Below are 20,521 nucleotides of genomic sequence, written 5' to 3'. Positions count from 1 at the left end.
GGGGTTGATTTGCGGGGCAAGGATACATTTACAAACACACTTTCAAATCGCACCCTGATTAGCATATTATTATTATTATTATTATTATTATTATTATTATTATTATTATTATTATTATTATTATTAGTAATGTTACTGATATGGTGGTAGCATTAGGTTATTAAAACAAACAAACAAAAAAATGTTCATGATTTATTTTGATTACTGGTATATCAGCCAGCTGATATCCATGCCTTTAGTTTCGGTTTTTAAATAGGATGACGTTAGAAAATAGAAAACGAAAGTGAAACTGCAAGCAATGACTACATCACTGCTTGAGATTCAACACGTCAGAGCAGTTGAGACAGCTATTATTTTTTTTGTCTTGTTATTTCTATTAGAACTTAACCTGGGAGCATACCTGACAGTAATGCCGTACTGTCAAATGTTGAAGTCTTTAGTTATGGTATACAAGACATTAAAAAAAAAAAAAAAAATCAATAAAAAAAGAGATCAAATCCCAACCACATGCCTTTATCAAACCAGCCTGTAACACCTAGAAATAAAATCATTTTAATAGAATGCCTTTCTCTAATAGGAAACAGAGAGCACAGTAGCTTGATGCATTTGAAAGTCTTCAGTTAAATAACTGACATTGTATTTAATGAATTATATATAAGACCCCCTCACCAGTCTTTTTAAATGAGCCTAACAGTGAAAGAAAACATCACCCTTGTGGCATATGAAGTAAATCTTATCTGTTCACTTCCATTTACACTGTACTGACCTGTTACCCACCTGCAGGATTAGGGAGGAAATCCAGCTTCATTGTGCTTCAGTAAGTCCTATTTGCCAGGCGCCCAGCAGAGTTTTTGAATTAAGGTGCAGAACAGATCCCCAATATTCATTCAATACCATAACAGTAAAATACAGTGCAGTTGTTTCTAGAATATATTTTATTTTTGTGTAGAATTATAACTTTTCACAGTACATTCGCATAAATATAATACATACACACCCATAAAAATTGCTAGTCAGCAGTAGCACAAACAATAATAATAATAATAATAATAATAATAATAATAATAATAATAATAATAATATACCTTTTTTCTGAATGCCATGGTTAATACCATTGTTTATACTGTATATGTTACCTTTATTGTACCAAAGCACAACCCAACTGCAATTCAAGTAACACAGCTTTTTAACACAATACAAATGAAAGTGGTTCCTTATACAATATGACTAAATTATTCAAAGTAGTTTTCATATATCTGTAATCTGCCTGCATATATACATTAGATAGAAAACTGACAAAAATCAAGAAAATATTTAGTAGTACATCACTGGGATCAAACTGTTTTCTTCATGCAGAGTTCTGGCAGGACCAATAGGGTTACATCCTGTAAATCAGCTGGGGGTGCATGTTCTTTCACTATATTCACCTAATACAATTAAATAGCCAGGACACAAGGTACAACATGGGCCATAATGAAAAACTACACATTTTACCAAGTACCAAATCCTTCATGATAAGTGATTGCATGCAAGAGCTTCTCTCTCAAAATGTCTATGCTACTGTAATTAGGGAGGTTCAAGACCAGGAAACAAGTGCATGGATCAGGGAAGTAGTCGTCAGGATTCTGATGTCCGTTGTCCTTTATAATGATGCGGCATGTCCTCAACCCCCCAACTGAAACTCTGTCACTTCCCGTCAAAAAGGCTGTGAAAATAAAGTACATGGCAGTGGAACTGTGCAAATGTGCTCAGTAAAAGTCATTCTTAGGACTGATGCTGCAAAGGATTTTTTTTTTTTAATTTAAAAGTTGATGCTGGAATTGACTTACCAAGAAAGCGTTTCTTCTTCTCCTCATTAAGTTCATAGAATACTGTCCAGAAATTCATAATTGTCTGGTCTGTTGGTTCATAACCATCATACCGTGCATTCTGTTCACAGAAAACAAACAAAACATAATGATCTAGCAGAGTTTGCTAAAGCATAGGTAGCATGTGGCTTGCCGTTTTATTTATGCATAACAGAATTACCAGCATTGAAAGAGCAGCGACTGGTTACTTCTAGGAAAATAACTAAAACTCTCAATTGTGCAATAATGAATTTCTTATGGCACACCTGTACGATTGTGATTACCTTTTCCAGTTCTGTCCAGTCAATGATATGTTTTCCGTACAGTACAGCCATTAGTTCATTGGGAAGGAATAGTCTCCACATGGTGCTGGGGCACCCTTTACTAAAACCTTCCTTGAAATCTTCAAATTGCTTCTTGACTGATGTGTTGAATACAAAATCCAAGTACTCGTCAACATACTGCTTTCTGTGAAAAAAAACAACAAGGTCTAAATAACAATCTTAGCAAAGGAACACAAATGTTACAAAGCAAATTAATTTGAACCTACCACAGATGATTTAGGGGTTACTTCAAAACAAGGGTAAAGCAGCCTGCAGACATTCACAGGCTGGGATAATGATAAGGATAACTATGAAACCACTACCCTATATCCATTTAGAAATTAAAAAAAACATTGTAATTGTCCAATTTAAAGTATCAATTTAAAGGCATCATGGAACAGAAGGCATTCTTTGGTTGTCTGTGTTCAGCTATTATAAATATACAACACTAACAAAAGACATCTTTTTTACTGTCGTCAAATGCGGACTAATGGTTTCCTTGAGCTTTGCACTATACTCACTCAACAAATCAATTATTAAGTAGAAGTTGTCCATTACCTGTTGTATTTGGTGACTGCTATATCTTTGCCATTTGGTACAAGTTCATGCTCTTGAATCTATAAAACATGTAATATAGTTTTTGGTTATAGGAAAGGTTATACTGTGATATAATTGTAAATAAAACACAGAAACAAAGAAGGTAACTAAAACCTACTGTGAAGTCCAAATATAAATCCTCAACACAATCTTCATCTTCATCAAGAATTTTTTGGAGATTCCTAAAAGTAAATCGAATGTCAGTTAGCTCCTAAACAAAGTTTCCCGTGACATTGTATTTCAGTGTCTTTCCATTTTTTGCAAAGACCCCCTACCAGTAATTAGACAAACAAAGAATACATTGTAAAACGTTTTGATGAAATATGTTATTTCATTTTAGATTTGCATTACCCTCCTTCTGTAGGACACAACTCATTCAGGTCTTCCAGTGTGGGCTTTTCTTTCAGCAGCTTCTTGAACAAGGCCAAGGGGAAGTGGAAGTCTGCTACGCAGTGATTGTACAAGGCCATTCCGCAAAGGACTCCGACAGAATGGTATACTTCACTGTGATTCTACAAAATGGTACAATTAATAAAGACTGAACTGAAGAGTCAGTTGGTCAAGGAAAATGTAATGATTGTTGTTTTGCAGTTAAGCTTTTGCATACAGTTCTGAGACTTCTGATGTGTCCCAAGGTACTGACTATTTATCATAACTTTTTTAACAACTACAAATCAGTGGTGTGCTGTGACAAAATGGACTGGGGTAGCAGAGTCGTCGCAACTCCCACCCACCCCCCTCCTTTTTTTAAGTGGCAGCTACCTGTAAGCCTCAAATACCTTTCATAATTTGAATTCTGAAAGTGCCGAGTATATCCTTTCCCTTCCTGTGTCAGCTCGGGGATCTGTGGTGTATATCTCCCTTTTTTAACAATCTCCAATTTTTCAGAGAAAGTTCTCCTTGAAAAAGGATTCGTAACCTAATCGACTATGATGTCTCTGTTTTCTCACTTTTTTTATTTTAGTGTAAAATAAAATTTGATATAATTAGATGTTCTAAAGGTATTATCAATTTATCAATGTATATTTATAAGCAATATTGTGCGAAATCCAGCAATTCTCCTAACTGCAGTGCTAACCAAGGAATATTCATGTTTTGGGGTTGCTCACAAATGACTGGTCAGTTGTCAGAGCTTTGACTTTCCCATTGGTTGCTAAAGCAGGGCCTTCAAGTGAGGCAGAGAATACCCTGGGAGATTTATGGCCCGCCTTTGCTCACTCCTGATTGGTCGCCTGTCTAAAAAAAAGGACATTCTTCGACTCGCCTATTGGTTAAATTCATTCAAGACCTTCAACTGAAACGGAGGATACCCTCAACAGTTTTTTTTTAGGGTCTGGTCGTTGTTTTAGACTTATGCGGGGGAAATGCAGATCTCTTATTGATCACATCCCCTTCAGGAAACCCCTAGACTTTTAAAAAACCTCTAGTAAACCCTGTAAGTCATCTTGGATAAAGGCGTCAGACAGATGAACAAATAATAATTAGAGTAGTATGCTTCATAGTATAAGCAAGCACACTGTACGCAAGTGAGTGAGGCAACGTAATGTTATTTGACTGACGGTTTACTTGGCACTGTCTGGTCAGCAGAGAATACCTTGAAGGTCCTGACGGCATGCCACTGCTACAAATAATATCTTGTGTAGAAAAGACTAACAAGTATTTCAGTAAATATATCCCCACGCCACTACATGTCAATTAAAAATTAGGGCTAATCAGTATTCTATGATGATCCTGACGTATAGCACCAGTATACACAGAATGGCACAGACTAAGCACTGGCAAATAAATAGTTTAACGAAAATTAGATATGTGTGACATGCAAACAGACAGACGTAGATACACCTATCCCCACAACCTGATACTCTCAATGATTTACAGGGCACTTTTTTGTTGTAGTCCCACGTTACATTAATACAATAGGAAATAATGGGATGCACACCTCAGAAATAAACCAAAGTAGCCCAGACTTCTCATCAAGTTTGAATTCCTCCTGTGCCGACTTATACAATTCCCTTGTGATTACAGAGAAGAATTCTCTCTGTACTCCTCCAGCATCTTCCCCAGGTTCATTTAGAAATGTCACCTAATTTAGAAAACAAAATATAACAAATGCAAATTAAGTTATCATCCAGGGCACTACCAGATTTGTAATTAAATTCAAAAATCAAAATGGTCTTAGTTAAGATGAAAAACATTTTTTTAGAACAATTATTAAACAACAGAATTTGTGTTTGGGTAAAATGATGGTAGTGATTGATTTTTCCAGGCTTGAAAAGGCACATCTTTGTAGCACTCTAATCAGGATTAACTGCATCTGACTGAAAAAACAACTACTGAACACGGCAAAAAATTATGTTTGTGACAGAGGGCAAAGCTTCTTACTGAAAAAATATCCATAATAATAATAAAGAAGAAGAAGAGTATGCAATTTATTTCAGAATAATTAACATTTGAGGTGTTTTCTGTTCTGTGAAAAAATACTGTCTTTAAGAACTATGTCAGTATTGTTCGCTGTGAAACATACAGTGCTGTACGGTAGCAGCTCAGCTGAAATGGGGCGAGCAAGTCAATATTTGTATATATATTATGCAATGTAAACAGAAAGAACACAATACATTTTGCTCTACTATATCTATAAAATAATAATAATATTTATATTTAGTCATCAAGAAATAGGTTTGTCCACCCACAAATATATTATTAATAGTTGGGATTTTAAGTGTAAGTTACTAACCCTTAATGTGAGCAAACTCATTTTGAGATGCTTAGTTCATGCAGCACTACAGAAAGCAAACAGAAAAGAACAGAACAGCTAACCTGTGTTGAAAAGAACAGAACAGCTCTGGTACATTTCAGGAAGACTTGCTTAGAATTACCCCACTTTTGCACACATTTATTTGTAATAAAAGATAACCTTTAATTGCCACTGGTATTGGATTGGATCGATTTGCTTTAAGAGCAGCAAGGTGTCTCTCAGAATGGTGTCTCTGTTGATAAGTAGATGGTGTCTCTGTTGATTGTTTTGTAAACAAGAAATGTCATTTATCTGTAATAAAAAAGAAAACACATTTTTACTGGCCATCCTGCTAAAGGTGAATTGAAGTTTGATTGACTTGTAAGAAACATAAAAATAACCTACATGTGACAGTTTTTCACAGTCAGCGCGAAATACATGTTGTTTTGTTTTCATATCAAGGATGCAGGGGTACATCGGCAAGGAGTACACACACTCCTGAAGAAAAAGCATATAAACAAAACTATGTAGTTAAAAAATCAAAATTAAGTCAATAACTTCAGATCAATTGTGCAGCTTCTGTAAATAAATAAATACAGTGCTCTAACTTTATAATGCTCTAGTTGGGAGCCAAAGCTAAGAGACCATGCAATTTGTGTTCTGCCTTAGAACAAGAAATTACTAGCGTAATTGCATTACAGGGCAAATGGGAGCCACAACCAAACTGCCTTATATAACTGTGAGAGTGAGAGCCCTGTCGATGGTTTCTGCGCTAGTTTGTGCAGATGAGACGCGTTGCTGGGCAACCAATTGGGCAGTTAGGCTCACCCAGCGTTGAGCAGATCCGGAGGTCCAGATTGGCTGGCGGGCCTGGCTGTGGATGCTCCGCGGAGTTAAAAAACCGTCTGCGCCACAGTTCGAGGCTACTGCAAGGCCACTGATACAAAGATGGGCGCTGAGCAGAAGCGTTTGTTTGTTTACATCAAGGAGGGAAGCATCCACTCTGCAGGAACTACTATGGAACCCTTCAAAGGCGCTTGCTCAGCCAGGACCATTGGAACGGCCCAGAGTCGTCGGGAGACCGGGAGTTTGGAAGCAACAGTAGTAGGTAGTTTAGGGGATGTTGATCCCAAAACAGTATAGAGAGGGTTACTGTAGAGTAGTAGGTTCCTGGAGCGGGACGTACCTTTTAGTAGGACTAGCGGTCGCCATTTTGTGTAACAAACTTTTACTTTTAGCTTTATTTTGTTTTCATTTCTTTATTAAATGTGACACTAGGGTTACCTTTGCTGGTACCCTAGTGTCAGCACTTGTGTTAATTAAATCTGCACGCCTGTGTCTCAATTAAAAATGCTGCGTCTGCCTCCGTAAGTGACGACCCACGCATGTAACACATCACCCTGTTACAATAACCAAGCACCTTATCAAACTATTGTAAAATATGCATTTATTTATTTATTAGAAGTTATTCATTCAGGATTCTTTTTTTTATTATTTGGAATCGCCAATTATTTTTCTTAATTTCTCCCCAATTTTGAAATGTCCAATTATTTTTATTTCAACCCGGCTCACTGCTGCCACCTCCACGCTGACTCAGGAGAGATGAAGACGGAACACATATCCTCCAAAACGTGTGCCGTCAGCTGTCTGCTTCTTTTCACTCTGCGGGCCCACCATGCAGCCACCTCAGAGCTAAAGCGCCGGAGAACCACGCAGCTCTGGGCAGCTAACAGTCAGGCCCACAGGCGGTTGGCCAGTCTACAGGGGTCACTGGTGCACGCTGAGCCAAGGACACCCTGGCCGACCTAGGCCCTCCCCACCCAGGCAGCACGTGGCCAATTGTGCACCTCGCGGAGTGCCTTTGTCGGATGCGCCACTCAGGAGCCCAAATTCAGGATTATTTTTATTTTAAAATATTTAACCTTAAAAAATCAGTTAAGAAAGTCGCTGTCCTATTACTTCTTAATGAAATAAAAAAAGAGAAGTGAGGTCAGTTAGAAAAGACAGCTCCACAAAGGAGCTATATTTGGCTGAAAGTTGCAAAGGTCAATGGAAAACCACAAAATAGAAGTGCTGAGTTTAAATACCTACAAGTGGAATGTTTTCGATGTAGAATTTACTCTTCGGAATCCTGTCTCCAGCTTTGGTGTTAACCTGTAGAAAATGAATGAGACATTAATATTTGTACAATTTCTCATAAGGGCCACATTAATTTACTTGACTTATTGTTACAGTGGTCAAAAAAATAAGTACACAGAAAAACTGCCAGTTAGGAAATATTGGGGTTAACAGTTTAGGGACAGATTCTCATAACTTTCTGTAAAATAATGACATATGAAATATGACACAAATGGTGTTTCAGATTATGTTTCACATGTTTGCTACATAATGTTTGTAGTGTTTTCAAATCATAAACGTTTGACTTTCCTTACAAGCTAGGCAGTTAAGACTTTTTGGTGGTGCATTTGTATAACATTGTCAGTATTACTGTAGTATTACTAGTGCTGATAATGTTTACCTTCTATATTTCGGTATTCTTTAATTTCCTTCAATCAGGTATTCAAATTCGACTGATTAGAAGTATAGAATTCAAGCTTGGGCTATAGCAATAGGAGGGATAACCCTGATACTTCCAAGACTTGTGATTGAGATGCTCATTATAGAAGTCTCCCCCTGCAACTGAAAGTTAAATGGAGAGGTTTCCATGGGAGTACAGTTGCAGGGGGACACTTCCAGTATGTCACATGTGTCTTTGGGTGAATTGTAATTCAGTACTACATTACATTGTAAAGTAACCGCAGGACATATAAGGTCATATGTAGTTTGCTTTCTTCTGCAGATGAAACTCCTGACTGCTTGAGAATTAATTCGTTGGATGCATCATGGTGTATCTGGACAACTCTTTCGAAGAATGTGACAGGCAGCTTCATCCAAAAGGACTCTAAAATAGGCAATAAAGGAAATGTAGCTAAAGTTTTAAATAATAATAATAATAATAATAATAATAATAATAATAATAATAATAATAATACATGTTTTCAGCATAATCATAATCTGAAGTTTGAATACCACAAACAAACATGATTCCTCTTAATTCATTTATTTAAAGCCTTAACATGACTTGTTTGAACCCACAACTAACTGAAGACACAGCTGACGGACCCAAGACATTGAAATAATTGAAAGGTCTAAAACACCTGTCCAAATATTATTAAAAGCCACTTGGTTCAAAATGACAGTGTGTAGTGTGTTGGGTTTCAAAACTCAGAATTCCGTTCATATCTGTATCCTCCACACACACAGTACAACAACCTCACAATGCTTACTAAGGAGGGAGCGGCTGCGTGGCTTCTGTATGATGATGGCACATGCCAAAGCAGCTGTTATATCAGCAATACTCCGGTCTAGGGTATAAAGTATTGCGATGAGTTCAGGTAGAATTAAAAAAACCCTCAAGGCCTCTCCCACAGCTGGGGCTCTGTTTAGTGAAGGCAGCAGGTTTTTCTGAACGGCAGTCGCTACCTGCAATAGAAGGGAAAACAGACCGCAATAAGACAATTCATTTTAAATTTGTCTCTTAAGGAGCAACTTGATAAGGCAACAAAATACCAGAATAAATTAGTAGTTCTAATGTATTTCTCTGGTTGTTTAGATTTCCTGTTTCTGTCATCACATCCAACTTTAAGTGATAATTGTATTGCTACACTATGGTGTGTTCCAAGGTAATCTTTATGTTAATACAGTTTATATTACATTTGTTTCTTTTTACTACGGTTCTGTATATGTTTTATTTATAAATATGTTTAACAGTTTAATAGCCAATGTTGTGTGTTCTTTATGATTATCTATAGTTGGCTCTGCTAGATTATTTCTTATCAGGTTTAAAAATCAAGCTGAATTCCTTAAGTAAGGTGTATTTAGAAAAAAAAAGCTTTGAGTTAGTAAATGGAAAATCTCTATAGTCTCAGAGACACAGAGACATTATTACAGCTAGTTGTTTTTCAAACTAAATATTATCTAATAATGTGTAACCTAGAATATAAACATTTACAGTACTGTCTGTTTACTGGTTTCAAATACATTTCTAATTAAGATTCAGATTACTTAAGGAATAAAACTGGTTTAGTAGTTTGCCGGCTGATATATTTTAGAGGCTTAACAAAAAACACAGTGAGTGGTTGAGTTTATTAACCTGAGAGGAAATGATCAGATTACAAAAGACGCCTAGGAGTGTAACCTGGAGTAATTACCTTTAGTCAAAGCATTTAAAAAAAATAAATAAAGTCCATGGCATAGAAAAGAGAATATCCTATAATAGGAACATCAGTCCAAAACCATAAATAAAGACATTTGCCAAGCTCTATTACATTTTTGTCAGGGAAGCCTGACCACCACCCTCAAAGTATGATAGATACCTGGAATAACAAACCATGCTCTGACAACGTCTTAAACAACTCGCGAACTGATGTCATGTTCAAGCCCGCAATCTCATTGGTTGTTCTGAAGTGTTCATTGTTACTATTAAAAAATAAATAAGATATAGTTAGCTGTCTTGTTCGTCAACATGAAGCAGCCTTCAATTCTTTAAAATGTTGCATTTCCTGAACAGCATCAAAACCAAGTTTAGTTATGAGAACTGACATGGATACCCTGAGCGCCACTGAGTCATCAGCTTAAACTGTTCAGGGTACAAAAGCTTTTGTATCACAAATTGACATTGGCATTCTGGTGCTTTAATATACCCCAAGGTATGTTGGATCTACACAATGCTATCATTAATCAGGAAGAGGATAGAAATGAGCGAGGATTAGTTCATCACACAGAGCGTGCCAGCACAAGAAAAGCATACACAGAGGAAAAGCAGTGTGTTGTTTAGTTTCTAGCCGGATGATTAACTGAGAGAGAATGGGTTATGATCTTTAAGTCTGTAAGTCTTCAGATCCTTCTAATTGTAAAACACATATAGAAAACATGAGTAGCTATTTTGATTTGGATTCAAATTATGTAACGTGTCTTCAGTCTACACCTATTCTATTCTGACACCTTTATCCTGAAAAGATAATATATTTTTGATGACCCCAACCACAAAATAAAATTGCCATAAGAAAAAAATATAATATTTTCAGGGTTAATTTTTTGTATATATCCATCAAACCTGATCCAGTTCCCATAACACTGAAAAGTCAGCATCTGAAACAGTTAATAAGATTGTAAGCAATATTGTGGCGCAGGAGCATGGAGTGTGCCAGACCAAGGCTTGTGCTCTTACCTCAGAAAACTTGCATTCAGGCAGGCAGGGGAGGAAAAAAGCGTTGTGATTTCTCTGGAAAATAAACATAAAATATAACATTTTTCACACATGGACTTTACACATTGGAACATATGAATTAGTTCACTCTTTCAAATTAGCCATGCAGTCCCAGATAATATTAGAACATAATTAATATATTACTGTATAAAATAAATGTTACAAATCCTAAAAGTTACAGGAATATATTTTTATTTTACTAATAATATATTCTGTTTATTGCAAAAAGTATGATACCAATATACAACCCCGACTGTTAATACGAAATCTGAGCTATTGCTATCATTATATTGTAGTGCACTGTACATATGTGTAGAAATGTAAGCATGACATACACTGTATGTACAGACAAGACTGACTTTGATAAGCGGTTCTCTACCTATATCGGAAGCTGTGTGGCAGAAGTCTGGCTGCTTCCAGCAGTATAGCTCCTTTGCTGTAACTGTGTCTAACTTTTCTCCTTATAAGTCCTTAAAAGGTTCTAGTTAGGATTCTGATTTTTTGTGTTACATTAAGAGCAGAGTTTCTAAGACACGCTTAGGTGACTTACGTTTTAGTAATGTTCCTTGATTTGGGATCACTTCTGGCAATCCATTTTTTCATTAAACTATTGTCAATTCTTGCAATCCTTTTGCCGGGCTTCAAGGGGATAACAATTTCAGAAGCCTGGGAGTCCTACAAAGAAACATCTTTAAATCATATGTACTGTACACTGTCACATGTACTGTATACTATCATATGTACTGTATAACTAGCAGTTCACATCATTTAAAACTACTTTTTGAATTAAGAATATATATATATATATATATATATATATATATATATATAGGATATATATATGTATATATATATATATATATATATATATATATATATATATATATATATTTATATATATATAAATTTCGCCAATTATTTTTATTCTTTTCTCCCCAATTTAGTAATGTCCAATTATTTTTAGGCTCAGCCCATGACTGCCACCCCTGCACTGACTCGGGAGGGGCGAAGACGAACACACGCTGTCCTCCAAAGCGTGTGCCGTCAGCCACCTGCTTCTTTACACACTGCAGACTTACCATGCAGCCACCCAGAGCTACAGCGTCGGAGGACAACGCAGCCCTGGGCAGATTACAGGCAAGCCTGCAGGCGCCCGGCCAGACCACAGGGGTTGCTGGTGAGCCAAGGACACTCTGGCTGATCTAGCCCCCCCCCCCCCCCCCCGGGGCGGCGCTCAGCCAATTGAGCACCGCCCCCTGGGAAGCTCCCATCCTCGGTCGGCAAAGGAATAGCCTGGACTTGAACTGGCGACATCCAGACTATATGGCGCATCCTGCACTCCACGCGGAGCACCTTTACCGGATGCGCCACTCGGGAGCCCTCATTAAGAAAATTTTATGTGAGTTCCAAGATAGAGCATCTTGTTAAGAGAAAAGTTTGACAAGTGTAAATTATTTATGTTTAGAAAATAAAACTATTCCTTGACACTATACATGGTTTTCATTTCTTCGCTATCTCATGTTTGCCTTTTACAAAATAGTCAACCCTGATCCCAATGGCATACATCGTCAAAGCTTTTTAATTCAAAAAGTAAAAGTGCACCCAATGAAGTTGCCAATCAAAAAATAAATAACCTGGATATTGTTGTACAGTATCTTATTTGTTTTAAAATTGAAATTTCACCCATTAAAAAAAGAAAATCTATTATTGTAATTAATAAAAAAAAATAAAAAACATCACACTGATGTAAACATTTGTATGCAGATTTTTTAATTCTGTATTATTGTGATGTGTCTTTAGAGGACAACATTACTCTCACCTGCTTTTCAGAGCATAGAACAAATGATTGGATTTCTCCAGCAAATATTCTGTCCACAACCAGTGAGTAGCGTTTTTCTGTGTAAAAGAGGTTTACAGTCTGTATTAAGTAGTGAACATTAAAGTACATTTTCCCCCTATTTTGAGCAATTTTAAGTGCAACTGATTTTATTGTTGTTTGTATGTGCTTTTTGTACAAAATTAATAAACTGGGTGAAAAAACTATCATCATTTTCTATGTTTTTGTCTCTAAAGGCTATGCAGCATTTCTCTCACCCAAAGTGTATGAAGTGACAACTCTTGTACAGTTAGTGTGACATAAAGGATTGCTACTATACTACTATAACTTGTCTATATATAGAACCGTATCTGACTAAGAGTTTGCACTGCGCTGAGTGGAGTGTAAGGTGTGACCATGAGGTACCTGATGGAAGTTTCACAGGTAATGGAATTATGTGATTAATGGTCTTCTTGTTTCCCAGCTGCCCATGCTCTCCTCTCCCAAAAGAATACACTTTTCCAGATGAAGGAATAAAAGCAAGCGTATGGTAACTAAAATAAAGAGAATAGTATAATTAGTTCAGATTCCAACTAATTTACAGATTATCCCTATCTCAACCTGTCTGGTTATTTCCAGATGGGGAGCAGTGAACTAGGAGGAGTTTAACCAACAATCTTTGAATCTAAACTCCCCTGCATTCTATAAACAAATGTTCACCTCAAAATCAGGGAATGAAAAAATACATTCGGTATATTTGCCTCTAGTGTGGAATTAATATATTTAGGAACAACAATATCTCGATCACCATTTGGCCCAGACAAGATGATTAAGGTATACATAGTACATGTTTTATTTTTTACCATATTTAATTTTTACCTTCCACATGCTATCTGAGATACTTGCTTCCCCCACAGCTCAGCAACTAGTCGAGGTCGGACCTCATTTCTTGTTGAGTTGTGTCCAAGCTGTCCAAAACGTCCTGCTCCAAAAGTGTACACTAACCCATCCTTGAAAAAAAGGAGGAATATACCTACATATATTACAGGGAACCACAAGCAGTAAAATCCTTTGAATAACACATCCAAGGAAATATGTTTTAAAGAAACAATGGACTGCACAGCATGAATATGATTCATGGATTCATGACTGAATGTAAAAAACAGACCATGTTAGTTCTGTTTAGATCAGGGATAGGCAACATAGACTCTTTCAGTCAATTTTTTTGCCACTTTTAATTATTATTATTATTATTATTTATTTATTTTTTTTTTATAAATTTAGTCATTGAAAATTATTTTTATTATTTTCTCCCCAATTTGGAAATGGCCAAATACTTTTAGGCTCAGCTCACCTCTACCACTCCTGCGCTGACTCGGGAGGGCGAAGACGAACACACGCTGTCCTCCGAAGCGTGTGCCGTCAGCCGACCGCTTTTTTTCACACTGCGGACTCACCATGCAGCCACCCAAGAGCTACAGCGTCGGAGAACAACGCAGCTCTCGGGCAGCTTATAGGAAAGCCCGCAGGCGCCCGGACAGACTACAGGGGTCACTGGTGCGTGGTGAGCCGAGGACACCCTGGCTGACCTAACCCTCGCTCCCCACAGGCGGCGCTCGGCCAATTGAGCCCTGCCCCCTGGAAGCTCCCGTCCTTGGTCGGCAAAGGAATAGCCTGGAGTCGAACTCGCGACGTCCAGACTATAGAGCACATTCTGCACTCCACGTGGAGCGCCTTTACTGGATGCGCCACTTGGGAGCCCCGCCACTTTTAATTATTTAATGGGTCTTTAACAGGTTCAGTTATATATTTAAGGACCTTGTTGGAACAATAATCTTTCAAATGGTCCAGAAGTGCCAAGGTTTGCTACCCCTCAGTTTAGGGAAACCTACAAAAATATGCATTTCTATCAGTTGCCACTACAATAAGAAGTCCAGTTCTATTATATACATATAACTGGAATAGGGAGAGCATGGTAGAAACTGTGCCCTGTGTCTTCCCTCCGTTGTTACTATACACCCAGAAATAATAATGCAAAGCAGGTGACAAACCAGCAAATGGTCAGTAGTATTGGGAAAAAAGGGGTGGATATTGAAGGGTACTGATTTGGGCGACTATTGCAATTCAAAACAATGCATAATTGTTGGGATTAAACAACAAGAAACCAAAGCCCAAACAACAAATAAGAAAATCATATAATTGTATCTTGTTCCAGTTTGGAAATTATAAACCATACTCATAGTAATGAATGTACAGCTGTCTAACACTTAGTAGCTAAGACACCAACCTTAGTCAGAATGGAAGTATGTTCTTCTCCACAAGATATAAACCCAGTGTTCTTGAATTCTAAAGCCCTGACATGGGTTGGTTGGTATCTGTCTGTAAAAAGAAAATACATTCTTTCACTTGTTGCATGCACACCTAGAAAATCCAACGCACAGAGGAAAAGTAATGACAGCACACAAAGCTTCCCTGGAAACAAGGGTGGCAAGACTGACTGCTACCTCAGCTACAGCAGACTTATTCATGCAGAGGCAAAGCTGGGAAGATATGTCAATGACCAACTTTTTCTTCTTAATTCTCATAGCAGTGGAAGAGGGACAGGTGAATAATTGCAGAAAAAAAAGTGTGTTAGCCATCTGTTGTGTTTTAGCACCAGAAAATGTGTCTCTACCATGCCAACTCTCCTACATAGTTGTTTTGCATTGTTAGTGAATGTATTATATTTGAGATGCCACTGTACTGGTGAAAACAGGTACAAATTCCCCACCCCATTTGTTTTGTATGAATAATTGTGTCCCAATACTAGTTGGAAGGTGTACTGTACGTATAACCAAAAAGACAAATACCAAACTTGAAATTCATCCAGGTGTATTCTAGGGGATGTCTGTAACCCAAACAGGTTCCTTAATTTGTGTTTGTATTAAATCAATGTCATTGTCAAAAAAAGTTATACCGGTGGTGTTTCCGAGTCCTAACTGTCCTTCATGGTTCCTCCCCCAGCCAAAAACAGCCCCCGACAGCGAGACAGCGAAGCTGTGGTCTCCCCCTGCAGCAATCTGAGCCAGCGGGATCCCCGACAGAGACTTCAGAGGCTGGGGGGATGGTTTACTGGGCCCCCCTTTCCCCAGGCCAAGCTGTCCATTTGTATTTTGTCCCCAAGTAAAGAGCTGCCCGTCTGAAAAGAATGAACAAGGAAACAGTGGCACTAGTAATTCCTATAGGTAGAACTGTGTGACATACGTAGAAACACCTCTACTACATCCCTCATCACTGATTACCGTAATGTAGTTTGGATGTTATTACCTTTAGACAGAGCCAGTGAATGACGGTTTCCACATGCAACTTGAATTATACCTGTAGCACATAGAGTCTGCATTAATCTGTAAAAAAAAAAAAAGTTCCTTAATACCTTTTTTTAAACACAGTATTAAATAACAAGATGTTTATGGACCGGTGTACATTTCAGTCTAAAAAAATGTTACAAGGAGGTAAGCACTGTACTGTACAGAGAACATGTAGCAGTATTGGAACTTTATTTTGAAAACACACCCCTATCTCCCTATAGCACTGATTTATTTTTTGTTAATATCAGTGCTGCTTGCTGATTCTGTCAACTGCTCTGTGTGTGTGTGTGTGTGTGTGTGTGTGTGTGTGTGTGTGTGTGTGTGTGTGTGTGTGCATGTGTGTGAAAACACCTTAGCCAGAAACTTGTACTGTAAAAAAAAATTGTAAAAAAGAATAAATCATGGATTTTGAAAATAATGTATATGCTGCTTACTTGGGGCGCACAACTTCCGGTAGTTCTGACTGTATTATCCATTGAAACATTTTTCCAGTGGTTGAAAGCACCAAAATATAAGACTTTCCACAGTCAAGAGTATGAACCTTTTCTTCATCTGCCAATATCAGTTCTTCTGCACAAACAAAAGAGAAAGGCAATGGTACTGTATCAGAAAATGTCTCAATTTGTAAATTGTGTGTGTCTGTGTGTGTGTGTAGAGAGAGAGAGAGAGAGAGAGAGAGACAGAGAGAGAGAGAGAGAGAGAGAGAGAGAGAGAGAGAGAGAGGCTATATGAGATTTGTGCCTAAAAATACATATAAAAACCATTTCATTGATCACAGATTACAAGTACACCTCCGCAAAAACAAGTTGATTTGTATGTTGTTTGTCGCATTGAGGGCCTTTTCTCTTTGCCGAACTTTCCTTTCTACGCCAGCCCAAGGGTTAACAATACCCACCCCCTGCATTGTACTATACTGTACTGTTGGCAGCAGGTGGGCCCGTTTCGTTTATCTGCTCAAATGTTCACTGACAAGTCGTTCTTTAGTAAACATTATTAGTACCGGTATGTCAGAAAACAGAAAACGAAAGTGAAACTGTTAAATTAATATTGATTTTCTGCAGAAAAGAAACTACAGCACATCAGGATTCTCCTTAACTGCCCTAGTCTACCTACCGTATGCCTTTTCGCATAAATATTCGCAGCTCATCTTGATGATAAATATATGTCCATTAAATAAACCCGTAAAGCTGTATGTATGTACCAGTATTAACATATACTACACGAAGCAGAAGAGATACACAAAGTTCCACAAATCGCACTGTGTACAGTATGTTTCCAAATTCACAAATACGAAAAATAGATTGGCTTTGGATCGCCTTGCGCAGATTCCCTTAGTTTAACACGAAGACACGGCTACTGCTAGCTGAATTTAAATACATAAAATGGTGAGTTAAAAATAGCATTTATATATTTATAATTACTTATTTTTCTCTGTGGTTTCTTTTGCCGTCCACTTTCATCTTCCATCCAGACCCAGCCATTCCCATTTTCCTTGACGAGCGCAACGATTCCGCACTTGCACGCAATTCTAACTATTTTTTTCTGTGAAAAAAATGGGTTTAAATATTGTTTTTCCCCGTTATTGACATCTTTTTTCGGTGTTATACCAAACTCCGTCCAGGAAGCCTTTCCCCAGCAATACATTACGGAACACTGTAATAAAGTTGTAATATTTTTTTTAACCGCTTTAGACGTTAGCCCTACGTTGTTTTACATTATCTGATTGACACTGACGACCGAGAAAAAATAAATACAACTCAAAGCTGATATATACTGGCATTTTACTGCTACTTCAATCTAATATTAAGTTAAGCAAAAAAGTGTTCCCACCTACAACTAAAAGGATTGGAGAATGCGTATTGAGCCAACCCCCTGAAACTCATCACATTGCTGCTGGAAAAACCCAATAAACAATCGCTATGGCTACCCAGCTGTATTTTGCCGGTTTATTTTTATTTTTATTATTTTTTATTTTTTTAAAAAACACAATTAGGCCTACAACGCACAGGTTGATTAGAAAAAAATAAATGCAGTATTTAAATTCTTCAGTATTTAGTTTCAAACTCAAATAGCATTGCACTAGTACAGATATGTTCCCGTGTAGCAGACGTGTACAAAAAGCATTTATCTGAGATGCAGTTTGTGATTTAAATGAATGTATATGTTAGTATGACTGTTCGCAAAATGTGATAGTGGATTCAGTTTTACAAGGAGGAGTAGCATAGAAAGTAAAGAAAACACACAATGAAGTGAATACTCATGCAGTTCAGTCACTATACAATGTACAGGTAATCGAGCAGCATATATGCCCTTATATATTTGCAATGCGGTTTGCACCTTCTTGCACCCACACTGTAGCAGTTTCTGGGAGTGTTGTCCACAGTACTGCCAAACATCTGGAGATACCTGTGCCCATCCCCAGTCACTGAGAGAGGGATATTGGTTCAGGAATGACAGCTGCCCCAATACTACCTGGTATGCAGCTCTTTTAGCATTCAGAATTACTGGATACTGGGTTAGTCGTACAGCAGTACAACATGGTGCTCAATCAAGGACATAGTTTCAGCTGAACAACAAATACAAGAACCTGGGATAGATGCCATGTATCCCATGCTGTCTTCTTTCCCCAAACCAGCAAAGGATGAAATAGTGTCACAATGAAATGTTTTTAACTTGTATAAAGTTTGGGATTAGCTGATACCCAACTTTAGTACAGACTTCAGGGTTAAACTGATAATTTATACTTCATGTGTTGGAAAACAGCAATGAATGGGGCAGTGACAGTAGCCTAAGAGGCGTGCTTGCATTCTTGTACTGCATAATTCAACTATAATTTTAACACTGACAGATTATTTGCTTACAACAGCCAAAAGGGGAAAGTTTTGTACTTACCACTAGAGGGCACTGTATACCGTATTACTGGATTGGTATTCCTTACATAGGATTTCACTACCTTGGTTGACTCTAATAAAGGGCTGGTTTCACTAATCTGGACTACCAAATTATTATTATTATTATTTGTTTATTTAGCAGACACCTTTATCCAAGGTGACTTACAGAGACTAGGGTGTGTGAACTATGCATCAGCTGCAGAGTCACTTACAACTACGTCTCACCCGAAAGACGGAGCACAAGGAGGTTAAGTGACTTGCTCAGGGTCACGCAATGAGTCAGACGCTGAGGTTGGATTTGAACCGTGGACCTCCTGGTTACAAGCCTGTTTCTTTAACCACTGGACAACACAGCCTCCTAATATAAATATAAAAATGTTATTATATCAATATCAATTTGACACTTGTGAAATGAAATAGCTGATACAGTATATTGAGACAAACTCCAAGGTCATGTTCATGGTATTTCACCCTCTCTCTTTTTGTCGAACTAACGGATATTGTTTTGATAGGATTTTTGTTGGGTTTTAGAAAACACCAACCTGACTCAGGGGTCCCTCAATGATTAAAAGACAGGTCTGATAAAGGGAAGGGCCTTTTTCTGTTTCGAGGAGTTGGTACCAGGGCTTCACATGGTCTCTGATCCCTTTATTAGACTTTCTTCTGGACCAATGTCTTTTTGATCCTTTGCTGTTTAAAAAAAAAAGAAAATCAACAGCTACCACCAGTAACTGCCTGCAAACTATCAGGTGTCCCCTGGGATGGGTCTATGCACGGCTGGTACCAGTATTTTAGACAAAGTACACCATGGGCGTTTCTTGACCCCTACCCCCAGCTCTCTTTGCATCCCTGTCCGATTACACATAGATCCCAGTAGGCTGTAAGTTCTTTGTAGCCAATATGCCCCAAGTTACCAGCTACTGTCCAAATGTGGTAGTTGCCACTTGTGGAAAATGTGAAAATGGATACCTGTCCTGACCCTCTCTGCTAGTCTTGTACTGATTTTAACCCCCAACCTTACCTCACACAAAAGCTGTGTTCAGACAATAATCGATCTCAGACCAGTTCACTGGAGAACGGTTCTGACAAGACCAGTTTCAGATTGATTCTGTTCATCATACTTTTTTTATTTAATTAGTCAATCTAAGAGGTATATTTGTTGTCAGTTCCATAGCATAAAAATACATTTTATTGAGACGCTATTTTATGGTGATATTTTTCAGATGTTTGTAGATTTTCCCCTACAGAAAATAAGAAGTTTGCAAAATGATACAATAAATAAAAACAAATATGAAAAGATTACATTGATTAAAAAAAAATAATACTAATCCCTGTCCTTAATGAGTCACTGTAAAATGTGTATCAGCTGCACAGTCAGGTGGGTCCTTTACTCCAGGGAAATACAAAAAGGTAGACTAATTGGTTTGTCTGTTCAGGTTTTACTTGAGTATTATGTAGTCTGTAACTATGACAACTTCTACCAAGGAAAGGGCTACCTCCCAATATTGCCAGCTGTTTTATTTTATTTAAAAACAAAATATTTGTTTTCTTTTTTACAGCGCAAAAGGTACAGTGTAAACACACCACGCGTTTAAAGAAAGCTCTTTCGCGCTTTTCGAGCAAGAATTGTAATGAAACCTGTAATATGACTGACTCCT

At 37.6% G+C, this 20,521-nt stretch overlaps 1 protein-coding gene across 2 annotated transcripts; it reads right to left on the bottom strand.

Moving 5' to 3' along the window:
- Positions 1-927: 927 nt before the first annotated feature.
- On the bottom strand, positions 928-17,796 carry LOC117421391 (probable E3 ubiquitin-protein ligase HERC4). Of its 2 annotated transcripts, none has more exons than XM_059028116.1 (23): positions 17,394-17,796; positions 16,407-16,542; positions 15,932-16,008; positions 15,582-15,803; positions 14,913-15,004; positions 13,505-13,635; positions 13,052-13,179; positions 12,629-12,705; positions 11,360-11,484; positions 10,771-10,824; positions 9,917-10,019; positions 8,828-9,023; positions 8,285-8,442; positions 7,593-7,655; positions 5,907-5,999; positions 5,682-5,813; positions 4,707-4,850; positions 3,119-3,279; positions 2,886-2,949; positions 2,729-2,787; positions 2,132-2,315; positions 1,830-1,929; positions 928-1,705 (listed from the first exon to the last, which is right to left on the bottom strand). In XM_059028116.1, the coding sequence occupies exons 1-23, from the start codon at positions 17,614-17,616 to the stop codon at positions 1,491-1,493; spliced, it is 2,937 nt and encodes a 978-aa protein (XP_058884099.1). In that variant the 5' UTR covers positions 17,617-17,796; the 3' UTR covers positions 928-1,490. The 2 variants fall into 2 exon arrangements, with proteins under 2 accessions (XP_058884099.1, XP_058884109.1); XM_059028126.1 differs by lacking the exon at positions 17,394-17,796 and adding an exon at positions 17,086-17,220.
- Between the last annotated feature and the right edge of the window lie 2,725 nt (positions 17,797-20,521).

Source organism: Acipenser ruthenus, chromosome 1 (assembly GCF_902713425.1).
Source record: "Acipenser ruthenus chromosome 1, fAciRut3.2 maternal haplotype, whole genome shotgun sequence".
In the NCBI taxonomy this organism is placed as follows: Eukaryota; Metazoa; Chordata; class Actinopteri; order Acipenseriformes; family Acipenseridae; genus Acipenser; species Acipenser ruthenus.
The sequence above is the reverse complement of the archived record's forward strand: the minus strand, read 5'-3'. Positions and strand labels throughout refer to the sequence as shown.